General features: G+C 45.0%; 1 protein-coding gene across 9 annotated transcripts in view; it reads left to right on the top strand.

Annotated features, from left to right (window-relative positions):
- The window catches only part of SH3KBP1 (SH3 domain containing kinase binding protein 1), a 315,088-nt gene that overhangs the window by 245,830 nt on the left and 56,384 nt on the right, over window positions 1-12,874 (top strand). For all 9 annotated transcript variants that reach the window (XM_023633590.2, XM_023633586.2, XM_023633588.2 and 6 more), the window contains 2 exons: window positions 1,609-1,716; window positions 12,193-12,244. In XM_023633590.2, coding sequence (XP_023489358.1) covers window positions 1,609-1,716; window positions 12,193-12,244 — 160 coding nt within the window. The remainder of the gene's footprint in view (window positions 1-1,608; window positions 1,717-12,192; window positions 12,245-12,874) is intronic.

Here is a 12,874-nt window from a genome sequence, read left to right as displayed (position 1 = left end):
AACCCACGTTCTCTTCTAAAGCGTTGGTTTTATCCTTGTAACAGATACCACTGGGCGAAGGGAAGGTGGTGATCATTTACCTCTCACCCGACGTGGGCCCTATGTAAATTTATATAGAATCATCACAAGTTAACGTAGATAGAGGCTATCTTGTCCTGCAATAACCCGAATGTTGGACTGCAAGAGATCACAGAGCTGGGGTTAGAAAGAGTCTTCACTGATTCCACAAATATTTGCTATATTGGGCATTGTGCAATGGGCTGGGTTATAACGATGAAAACGTCAGATGTGTTCCTCACCTTGCTGGAATGTGTGATCTAGCAAGGCACAAGTGAGTCACATAAGCTATGACCCTCCAGGGGCCTCTACAGCCAGGCCCGAGGCCAGCTGCCCATCTGCTACCTGAGCTCTCCTGGCCCCTTCCCCAATCCCACTGGTGCTGTGGAGGCTCATGAGTGTTTCTCCATGGGCCCGAAGCGTGATCCCCTCACTTTCTTCAGCATTTCCTGCTCAGATGTAACTTTAAAAGTCCTCTGTGTTACTGGCTTTTGTTGGGAAGCCTTCACTCATTTTGGGCTTTCACTGGGAAGTTGTTGATCATAGTCTGAGAAATTGAGTTTTTACTCAAGGATGTGTACTTGACAGTGGTGCATATATTGTACGTACACTGGGCAAGAAGAAATGCCCAAGCAAGGAAGTTTATGGTAGGCCAGGTGAGTCTTGGATTGGTGTGGAGAAGTGGAATTGGACCCAGAGAACAAATGCAAGATGTATTACAAAACTAGAGCAAATCAGAGTTCCAACCAATTGAGTTTGGGGAAAAATAGGAGTGGCTTTATGGCTGAGGTTGAGTGCCCAGGAGACCCATGAGGCTATCAGGCTCAGGATGGAAGCTTGGCAAAGGCTGAGCTCTCTCTCTCTCCTTCCCTAGCACCTGGCACAAAGTAGGCACTCAATTAACGTTTGACGAGTCAATAAACAGAATAAGGATTATTCAGGGGGAAGCAGGTTTGATCTGAAAGAATGAATAGATTTATTCATTCATTTAGTGAGCAAACATTGGGTTCTTGAGATGGAGGAAGGGCTTTTCATGATGACAACTGTGCCCCATCAACATCGAAAGAAGGTGAAGGAGAGCAGTGCATTAATGAGCTTGCGTAAAGTGTGACTTTTCTTATGCTTGGCTGACTGTCGCAAAGCCCTTTTTAATTTTGACAAGCTTTGTGACAGGCTAATCAAAGAGATCATTTGTGCATGTGATATCTTCTAAACCACGTTTGCAGTTAATGATATAATTTTATTTCAGTAAAATTAAAACGAGTAAAATACATATCCTCCCATCTTTAAAGGAAAAAAAAAAGATCTTATTGGTTCAGGGCATCTAAAGGCAGCACTGGCTGTTGAGTCCCACCCAGCAGCAATAGCACACTTAAGTTTTTGTTCTCCATCTGACTTTGGGGTTTGTGCTGACTTAGTCTTAGTAACCATTGTTGCATTGATAGTGGCCTCAAGGAATGGGCCTTCGTTCTCTCTGAAAGGGATGTCAGACCTCTCTTTCTGGGGAGGGTGCTTGCCCCATTTCTCATTCTCCGCTCTCCTGTTTCCTAGGACTGCATCGACGTAGGCTGGTGGGAAGGAGAGCTCAACGGCAGACGAGGAGTGTTCCCTGATAACTTCGTGAAGTTACTTCCACCCGACTTTGAAAAAGAGGGCAATGTAAGTCTTCGTGGCTTCAATCTCAGTGCTCCACACACTGTCAGAATTGTGGCTTCCATGAGGGGACTTGGGATGCGGGTGGGGAAGTTTCACGTAATGTTGAAGAGCACTGGCATTTTAGTCTGACGGACCCATGTTCTGAGCCCTTGGCTGCCCTCTACCCAGTGTGACTGTGAACAACTCCATTAACTCTACAAGCCTTGGTTTCCTCAGCTGTCAGCCGGCGAGAGTGATCCTTATTCTGGGTTGTTACGTGAATAAACAAGATAATGTGTATAAAGCACTTGGTGCAGTACCTAGAACATTTAAGCACCCAACTAAATGGCAAGAACCCTTGGGTTCTCCATTTGGTAAGTGGATTGCCTGTGTCCTGCACAGCACATCCTTGGGGGTGGTGAAGTGGCCAATATTGTGGAAGTGGCTGGAAAGCACATTCTGAAGCTGAGGACACAGAGCAAGACCTGCTAATCTTCCTACAGTGTATATGTGTGTCTGTGTATACATATATGGACGTGTATACGTACACGTCCATATATGCATATATACACACACCTCTGATCTGTGCTTTCTCTTTCTTTGTGGGATCCCATTTTACGATGCCATTGTTTAAATGAGCTAATCCATCTTTATTCACCTCACTCCAGGTGAATTATTTTTCTGATGATGATGTAACACAAAATGTTGGAAAGTTAGAAGCATTTTACATTATAAGGGGACAGTGACTTGGCCTTTTCCATCCTGTTCTGCACCTCAGAGCTCTTTGCTCAGGCTTTCACATCATTTCTGCCTGCCTTTCCCAGCCTGGGCCCTCTTCATGCCCATGGGTGCTCTGTTACTGGCCCATGAACTTCACCTTGACCCATCACCATTCTCATGGAGCTGAGTTTCAGGAAGGATAGCTACAATACTAGTGGATTGGTTGCCAAGGATACTAAACAGCATTGATGGTGTATGCACTGCTTAGATGAATGGATATAATTATTCAAGAAGGTAGGTAGTGTTGGCACCCACCAAGATTATACCCTATAGATCATTAGATTGGTTTGAAGCCTAAGGCCACACCTTTTAGGCTTTTTGATGGCTTACTTTCTTGTATTGTTTAGCTGAAAGATATTCTGTTCCACACCTCTTATTTTCTCTTGGAATCGAGTTTGGGGTTCAGAGAATCTGGATTCTGCTTCTTAGTGTTTTCCAGATCCTTGATACTTACTTCTGGTCCATGGGCCACACTTTATCAGCATGACCTGCAGCTTATTAGAAATGCTCAGACCCCCTGATGCATCAGAACCTGCATTTTAACAAGATCCTCAGGTGATCTGTTTACACGTTACAGTTTGGGAAGCACTGGTCTAGAAGCAAGTATCTGTCTAAGTAATGACAACCTCATCTGCCAGTTCCCAACCATATTTTAGGAGGGAGAAATTCACAGAACAAAGAGGAGCTTACCATTCAATAAAGAAATTTTCCACCAAGCAAAATCACTTGAGCCATTTTTACTGATGAGGATCGCGGTAGTGGCTTACCAGTTGACAGAATCCATCTCTGAGAGAAGCAGATGCTAACACTTAGTAATGACCAGATAGTAAATGTTTTTAAACAATAGGACGCAGGAATCAGTTTGGCAAACGCTTATCGAGTGTAGTGGTTGTGGCTCGAGGCTGCAGCACCTGGTAGACCGGGCTTGAATCCTGGCCCTGCACTTACTTGTTCTGTTCAAGGTCAATTCACTGAATACCTCGAAGCCTCAGTATTCTCATCTATAAAATTGCAAGAGTAATGGTACCTGCCTTGTTGACCTGTTGAAGAAATTAACTGAGATGATGCATCTGATTTCCTTAGCACAGCACCTGGTACTTGGTAAAAGCCCCATACGTGTTAACTATTGTGGTCTTTGTAATTACTATTACCACAAGGGTGGGAAGGCTCCAGCTAAAGCTGTGCAGTAATGATGGAAGTCTGACTCTGCTTATTTTTGCTTTGGCTGGTCAAATCAACACAGAGTTATCTTGGTGTTTTGGTGAGCTTCCTTGGGAATACAAGTACCTCTAAAAACTTTGATGAATAGCCTTTAAAAAGAATTCTAGTGCTTTATAAAATATACTGGTAGAGACCAGCAAGAACAGAATAGCATAATTTTCATGTTACTTCTCATATTTTTTCAGGATCTACTACCTGACAATTATGTTTCATGTTGATTCATTTATTTGCTCTGTATTTGTTGGGTCCGTTCTCTGGGCTGGCCACTCTGCTGGTTGATGGGAAGTAGAGAGTACATATGGTTGTTGCCCTCATGGGCTTAGAGTTGGGCAGTGCATCTGGTGTTCGGGGCCATAGAGACCTCCCAGACCTTTCCGAAAGGACACTGAGGGTGGGCCTCTCCCAGGGAATGAAAGCGAGGAGGCCATCCAGACTGCCCGTTTCACCTTCCCACTGATTTTTGTGAGCCTGGTAAAAGGTGTTCAGATCCTGAAGCATTTGGATGCCAAACCCTTCATGGTGACTCCTCTCCCTTTGACCAAGGAGTCTTAGCAAGCACACTGTCCTATTAGACGTTTGTCACCTTCTTGGTTCTAGCTGAAGTAGTATGACCTTGAAGTCTAAGGTAAATTCTGGATAATTCTTTTAACAAATGGGTAAAGCCTGTGGTTGCCTACATTTTGGCACCCTGTCTGCTAGTTTCTAGCATATTTTAGTGGGGCAATAAATTCACTCAGGTGAGAGAGACTCCATGGCATACTTTTCTAGAAGCTCTGCTCTGTTACATAATGTGTTAAGGAAGGACTTCCACTGAGACAGTGAAGTTGTCAGTGATGAGTAGACTCATCTTGGCTTGCTCACTGAGGCATGCACGCACGCTCTTTGGGGCCCCATGGGCATCTCTCCAACCCCAGACAAGCAACTACTATGTTTTTGATAGGTCTTTTAACCTTGTCCCTAAGAAGCAGAAAACTCAATTTTAGGGAAACAATAGTCATATCTGTCAGACAAGGTAATACCTACAGCTGAGATGTGATTGTATAATATGACATTTAGCTTTTAGAAAATTCAAAGTATTACATCCTTTTCATCCTCTCTGGCCTATAAAACCAGCCAACCAGCTTTGCATCAGTTATTATACCAGCCTTTATTGCTGCACCCAGAGTGGTGGTGAGTTGGTGATAACCTGACTGGAGATGGGGCTTTCGATTGCTAAGTTGACTGTGTAAAGACGATTAGAACCATTAACACAAATACACTATGTGAATGACAGAGTCTGAAACATTATGCTACCACTGGTTCCAGCAGATGCCATCTTGTCTTGCCAGTGGCTGGGGTTGCAATCATTCACCCAGAAAAGAGGCTGATCTGTGATGATTAGGGTAGACAGCAGCAAAGAGCACTTAGTCAACAGCAGACTTCTTGAATCAGGAGGCATCGCTGAAGCCATTCTGACGAGGCTGGCGTATTTTCTGCTGGGGTGTGGATTCAGGTGATTACCAAAGGGCCTTTTGGAATTCCTGGAGGTCTTTCTTTCGGGGAGTGCTCAGCAGATTCTCTGTCACCAGGGTGACAAATGCTTTGGGGCTTTTTCACAAGATATTCCCTGAGAGCACCCGTTGATCTCTTGGTGCATATTTTAGAGCAATTATGTAAGCTATTTATGAGAGAACCTAGATTCAATGGCTGTCTGTTTATTTTGAGCCTTGACTGTAAAATTAAATATCAGAAAGGAAAGATGAAATATTCTGAGAGCTCTGATGAAGCAATGTGCACGCTCTGTCATCATTACTGAAGGAAAACAGGGAACTTGGACTCTCAGGAACCGCAGGAACAGCTCTTCACTGTCATTAAAAAAACAGACTAGGTATTCTGAAAGATAATGTTTCTGAAAGATAGTGTTTAAAGATTTAAAGTCTCAGGCGCAAGTTCTTTTAAGAGAAACTGTTCAAATCACCAGAAGAAAGTGCTACTATTCTAATATGCATTGCTCTGGAGGGCTCTTCCGAGTTCGTGCCATGTCAAGAATGGGGCGTTGCTAAGCTTCCCATAGATGTTTCCTTAGTGAATGCTCTACACTGAAGGGTCCGCCTCTCAGCCTCAGGGACACAGAAACCTGCCCTCAAAGATTTCTAAAGATGCCTGTGACTGTGATGCAGCCTCACTTTTGCCAACTCACAGAGACTTACACCAGGAGCAGACTGCCAGCTTACTAATTGCAACCAGAACTGAAATGTCAGCCCATCTGGAACGCATGGGTCTGCCTGCCCTGGGCATTTGCTCCCTGTGGGCCTGATTCCTCAGAAGCCAGATTCTATAGGAAACCACGTTTCTTTGGTGCTTTCTGGGAGAGCAAGGAGTGAAAACAAGAAGAGGAGCTAGTTGTTTTCACAAAGGGTCTTGCAAGTGTAGCTCGAGGTCCCCTCACGCATCAGAGGGAAAGATGTGCCAAGGGAACTGTGTGTTGAATTCAGCTAAGCCCAGATGATGCTTGCAAGAGCACTGCACCTTTGGCCTCAGCAACTGTCCATTTTCATGGCTTACCAGACCCTTCCTGTTCATCGTCAATCTCCAGACTCATCGTGGTACAATCAAGTATGTTTCCCTTGTTCTTGATTACAATTGAGTGCCAACCTTAAGATCATTCTAGATCACTCAGCAGGAGTTTTGTAGGTTCCAAACTTTAACATGAAAGGAAGTCTCCTGCTGGATTCCCATAATGGCTAATCCACTGTAGGTGAATTTTGCTGGTTTAACTATGACTACCTTCTCTTCACCAAGATCTTAGGAGACCCCTTACCTTAACTCTCATCATCTGACAACCCAGTTTATAAAACTGTCCTCAGCTGAAATTTTCTTTGTTCCTAGTCATCTCCTTCAGCCCTTTGAGAATCACTATTCTTTCTAATTTGTAAAGATGCCCAATGAATTATTTCTCCATTTTTGATCTTCCAAAAAGAAACAAATATGTGCTTCTAAAACAACATTATAAAAAAATCCACCTATGACATTATTTGTACGTACATTTAGTTTTCTGGGTAATTTCACATGCAGAGATGGGGGTTGTCAAGGTGTTAATGTCTCCAGGTATACTGGCCTAATGAGGAGCCCCAACTGAGCTTCCCTGAGGTGGCCTGGATGGTGCTCCTTCTCCCTTCTCTGTTGGTACTTGCCGCCTGTACTCTCCCAGTTGAGTACCTCATCCAATATATCCTTGCTGAAGTGATTCTCTCTCATTTCTCTGTCTGAACTGTGATCTCTTTGAAGGCAAAGCCCATGTCCCAAGTTTCTCCTTCATGGGGCCTAACAGCATGCATCTTGTCAGTCCAGGCTGCTATAACAGAATACCATAGACTGGGTGGCTTATAAACAACAGAAATTTATTTCTCACAGTCTGGAAGCTGGGAAGTCCCAGATCAAGGCACTGGCAGGTTTGGTCAGATTTGAGGGCCTACTTGCTGGTTCATAGATGGCTGACTTCTTGCTGTGTCCTTATATGGTGGAAGAGGTGAGGGAGCTCTCTCGGGTCTCTTTTTTAAGGGCACTCATCCGAGAGCTCCACCCTCATGTCCTAATAGTCCCCAAAGGTCCTACCTCCAAACACCATCACATTGGGTAAGGTTTCAACATATGAATTTTGGGTCCATTCAATGGACATTCAGTCCATAGCAGCATGCTTGGTACGTGGTTTGCACTCAGGAATCCCTTGTCCTTTGGTAACAAGGTGTATCTTCCCTTCCTTCTGTCCCTCCTGGCCTACTTGCTGCTCTCTCCTGTACAAGTATGAAAGAGGAGGAAGAGTAGAGATTGGGGCAGGGAGAAGCCAGGCCCCTTGTCAGATTCCTCTTCCCAGACAAAGTGGGGCCCAAGTCCTTCCGTCTGGATGTGGAGTCAAGGCATCACTTTCAGGATAGGGTGGATGGAGTGAAGGGATGAGCCAAAGGGGTGACCTGATAGAGCATCTTAGGAAGAAGCTGAATACCAAACCCTGAGTGCCTACCCAGTAGTCTGGCAGTCTGGATGGGCCCAGCCAAGAGGGAGAGCATGGATGTAGGCCACCAGGCCAGAGGCTAAGGAGAGGAAACTCGAGAGAGAGTTTGCCAAGAGCAGGTTTTGTGGTGGCTCCCAGGGATCTCCTGTGTTAGGGACTCTATGGGGTGCAGAGGGGCAGTTACAGACACTGTCGTCACCCTGAGCATAGCCCCAGCCGTGCTCTTCAAAGGTGTTGCCACTCTACCAGGAACAGGGGAGAAAAGGGAGGAGTGGAGGCCCCCATGTGTTTCTAGAGCCATGAGGGGTGCCCTGGTCAGGAACCGTCCATTTGTAGCTCCTCTCCAGCCTCACACACATACACCTCCTGAGAACTTAGCTGGATGCCTGAAGGAGGGCTTCCCAAGGCTCAAAATTAAGCTAAAATTTGCTTCCAGAACCTTACCATATTCCTCTAATAAAGCCCCCGTAAAGGGTACCCAGCCATCTGGAGTATGCTTCTCTGGTTACGTTCACAAACCACATGTCTGGGACCAGAGCTCTGAAGGCAAACTGGCTCAAGTGGCCAAGTAGCCAATGAGAATTCCTGCCAGGGAGGACAGCTGAGCCAGCTGACAAGCTCTTTCACTTGGGACTGGCCAGACTTGCCAAACAAAGGCAGAGTCAATTCTGAAATCCTTCAGCAGGAAGTAAAACTTGCCTTTCTGCTGTCTTCACTCCAGAATATTCAGCTCTAATTCCTTCCTGGTAATAATGTTAAGAAATCAAATCTAGTTAATATATCCTTATCCTTTGAAGGATAGTGTTTGCTTCTCTGTCGAAGCCAACAACTGTACACATGGGCAGACGCACGTGCACATGCACAGGCCTGTGTACCCTGCATATGTGAAGACCGTGGAAGGCGTTCTGCTCTCCCAGAAAATGTTGGCTCATTGATTTTGTTATGAACATTTTCATGTTGGCTCTTCTTTAATGAATTGCCATGGTCTAGACATTGAGAGATGTCAGTTCTGGGCCCACATTGGCTACCACCTAGCTGTTGACATGGCCCCTCTAGGCCTCAGTTTGCTCAGCTGTAAAGGGGCCCCTACGATCATGCATAGCTCTAACGTCCTCTCTTTTTAGCATTGACCTACAAATTGAGCAGGTGGAAGCCACCTGAGTTTAGAGCCAGAGCATTTTGTTTTCACCATGGAGGGAGGCATAAAGAGAATAAATAGAACAAGTGCCTTTAAAAATTCATGACTTAAAATACCCACCTGAGTTGAAAGGATGTTTCTGTCTGCACATCTATAGGAGCTAGTTAATGCTGGTAAACTCGATAGAGAAAACGTTGACCTACTGTTTAACATGGGGGTCTGCTGGGTCCTGTCTCCTTGTCTCCTTTATCCAGTCACAATTGGACATCTGGAGGAAAATCCACTAAGTGATATGCTTACATCTTTTTATTTGCGAATCATAAACTCCTGTGATGAATTTTTTACCGTCACATTTTGCTACAGACTTGCCCAGTCTGCCTTCTCAGTTCTCACTTCCCTGTCTTCCTGTTGCATTAAAAGAAAAATTCATCATAGGCTCAGGTGTAATTCTTTATTAATCATTTGGGAGGTGGTCTAGAGCTACAGGGAACCCTGGCCCTGATTTTTGTTTAGAATTACCTTAAAAAACGTCTTATTGGAAAATGTGGCATCAATTCTCAACTGAGGCAGCAAGAAGTCTAAGTTTAAGGGACTCAGAGAATGAAGTCAGTCCGGTGGTGGTGGGGGGAACAAAAGACAACCTGTAAAGCTACTCTGCTAATGATAAGCAAAGTAGGCACCTCGCCAGCGTTGATCAAGCGTGGTGGATGCAAGACAGACAGCTCACAAACCGTCCCTTCCTTTCCAAACCGCCCCACCTGCCACCACAACTGCCAGGGCTCCCAGCAGAACCTCACACCTCTGCCTCCTTCCTCTACCACATTCAAGCACACGCTTGCCGTAACCACACTTTTCACACGCTGTCTGCCAGCACAACACCCCTTCCTTTCTCTCTCGGTGCCCCTCCGCTCCGCCCTGTCACATTTCATGTGTCTGCCACATGCCAAATCTGACACAACACTAAGGGTTTTTCTCTCTGCACAGCAATCTTGGAAAATATGATGCCTTATAATTGTCTTTTTTTATTTGGGGCCCTGTGGTTTGAGACGGGTCACTGGGGAAATGGCCTCAGCAAGAGGAGGCTCATATGAAATTGGTTATAAAAATTTTTGAACAGCAGGGCGTGAGGAAGATGTCCACGGGGTAGGCATTGTTGGGGCTTGGCTGGGAAGAATTAGGCCACAGGGTGTTGGCAGTTTCGTGAATAAGAAATTACTCTGATCCTGAAGTAAAGGAAGGTTAATTGGCAGAGTGTCAACGATAACTTCATTAGGTAAACACAACATCTGTCCCCAGTCTAATTTATACACAGACAGAGAAGGGAGGAAGAAAAAGGAAGGAGTCGGGGTGGAGAGCTAGAAGGGGCTGGCAAAGGGGAAAGAGGAGCGTAAGATCTGAGAGCCAGAAACACATCCATCTGGTGGAGGGCCTGTCTGCAGTATGCAAGGCGAGGTGCCCCTTAGAGCATCTTTCTTCTTTTTTTTTTAATAATAAAGTTTGTACTCATGTAGACAGTACAGAAAAATATTAAAGAAGTGAACACACACATACTTACACACACCCATGATCCTGCTAGTCAGCGATCACCACTATAAACTTTCTTTCTAGTCTTTTTCTTTGTCTCTATATATTGTAACATAGTTGAGCTCATAATGTAGCTGCAATTTGATACTCTTTTTTTTTTTTTTTTTGAGCTTTAACATACTGCGGTTCCCTGTGCTTTTGTCAACTCTGTGTGTGGTTTATGGCCACGTGATGGTTTGTCTTGTGGATTCCCTCTGGCAGGATGGACTCTTCACAGTGGTTAAGAGCTTGCTTGCCTGTGGGTCACACAGCCCTCCACCATATTTAAGAGCCTGGTGACTTTGGGAAATGACTTCATCTCTTGAAGCCTCAATAAGTTCATCTACAAAATGGGCATCATAATATCACTACCTATAGAGTTGTCACGAGAGTTAAACGAGGCAGTGCTGACTGACTCCCTCTGCTTAGGAAACCATCTCCTCCTGAGAGGGAGGTAATATTATTGCCATTTTACAGATGAGAAGGGTTACTAGATGAAGTTGCTTGCCCAGTGTCCACGGCCAGTAACTGAAAGAGCCAGGCCTTGTAGCGAGCATGGGATTCTGAAGCCCCACCTCTTGCCCACCGTGCTGCGCTGCTTACTCGGGGTAACTCAGCCAAGTCACCCACCTAGTAAAGAGCAGAGCTGAAATCTCATTGAATCCAGAGCCTACATGCTGTGATGCCCCCTGAGAAAGTTCCTTGTGGGTCTCACATTCTCTAGGTTTTACTTAAAACCATTTCTTCCCGTGCCCGGTACTACATCAGGCACTGGTGGGTCGGAGCCGGGCATGGGTGGGGGCTTTTGCTGGTCCCTGTGGGAAAGTCACAGAGGTATGTTTTCAGAGTGCAGGAGAGAGTTCATGGAGCTTTTTTAAAATCACAAGTATATGATGCCCAGAGAGGGCCAGGAGAAGTATCAGCAGCGACATGGTTTATATGCTCATACCCTCCCCATTTCCATCTTTCCGTAATGATTTTGATACTGAGATGGTTCTCTCCTTGCCTTTGGCCGCCCTCTCCCCTGTCCAAGAATGGTGTCCAAGAATTGTGCCCTGGCTGGATTCTCGGCCCCTGAATCGTTTGCCAAGTCCAGCCTGACCATCTTCTTCCTACAGTCAATCCAGGTTGAGCAAGGAGATGCCCTGGAACCAGTTCAGGGATGAATGCCGTTGATTGCATTGCTGCCTCGTCACCTACAGCGTGACAGGGTGTGAGAGAAAAATAAATAGTGGCTGATATGCAAAAACCACCATCTCTGTTTCCAGGATACAGCTGGTCTGTGGGGGGCCTCACAAATGGCCTGCTAGCCTCAGGGTGAAAAGGGCAGAAGGCTTCGAACCCTAACCCAGCTGCATGGGCCCCTCAGCCTGCATTTTGTTGAAGGTCCCACATCCAGAGCAGATCTGATTTAGAGCCGTCCCAGCAACTCTTTCTGAATCGCTTGGTTATTCAGCAGATTAAATCTTAATTGCAAATGCGGTTTCAGCGTAGGAGTACCATTGTGCTTGCTGGTTTCAGGCCATTTTTGCTGAGCCCTGCTTTTTCCAGAAGGCTGTTACAAATTTAGAAAGGGGGAAATGATATTTCATTTGTCCATCAGAGTTTTGTTTTGCAGACTGAATTTATTTTAGCATTTGTTTAAAGGTGCCAAAATCTGACATCCCTGGAGAGAGAATTGCTCAATTTTTTGGAGCGCTTCTCTGGACTGTCCAAACTACATCTAGAAAACAATGTCTGTGGTCCTTATGTGAGAGACTCAGCTTGCCAACAATCTCATGTGGTATCATTTCAATTAATTTTTCAGAGACCCAAGAAGCCACCTCCTCCATCCGCTCCTGTTATCAAGCAAGGGGCAGGTAATGTACCTTTCAGTTCTGTCAACACGATGTGCATCTCTCTCTCTGCGTATATTTACAGCGTCCTTGGGAGAGCTCAAGATTCTTAGATTCAAATGCCACAGATTGCCAAGTTGGGAAGTTACGATTTGGTCTCAACAGGCAGGTTTTAAATATACTGCTGTTTTTCCTAAAAAATAAACATATCATTAAGATGTATCACTGATACAGCAAAAAAATCCAGCCTCCCAAAGAGAATGACCTGAAAGACTTTGCCTTGGAATAAACCAGTTTTGTTTGCTTTGTTTTTATTTTCTTAATAAACCACTTTTGAGGAGAGAAGAACTAAAATGGTCCTTCTTTGCCTGTGCCTGCCTGATCGAAGGTCAGCTTGGGGAGGATTGCTTCCCACGGGCTGTAGCATCACCATGCGTGCATAGTGGTGCTGAATTTTCAGTGTCTGTCCCGTGTGGTTAACCAAAATTTGTACTTACTTCACTTACCCTCCAACAAAAAAATGTTTTTCTAGCGATACTTTTCCTCATGATTCTTGTTAATGTGGAAAAGAGCCCAATTCACTTTTTCTGTGTAGTTCAGATGTTAAGGTTGAACAATATAGGAAGAATTGATGTTTTTGGACAATTGGTAACT

The sequence above is a fragment of the Equus caballus genome, chromosome X (genome assembly GCF_041296265.1).
Source record: "Equus caballus isolate H_3958 breed thoroughbred chromosome X, TB-T2T, whole genome shotgun sequence".
NCBI classification, from domain to species: Eukaryota; Metazoa; Chordata; class Mammalia; order Perissodactyla; family Equidae; genus Equus; species Equus caballus.
This window is presented reverse-complemented; position numbering and strand designations above follow the sequence as displayed.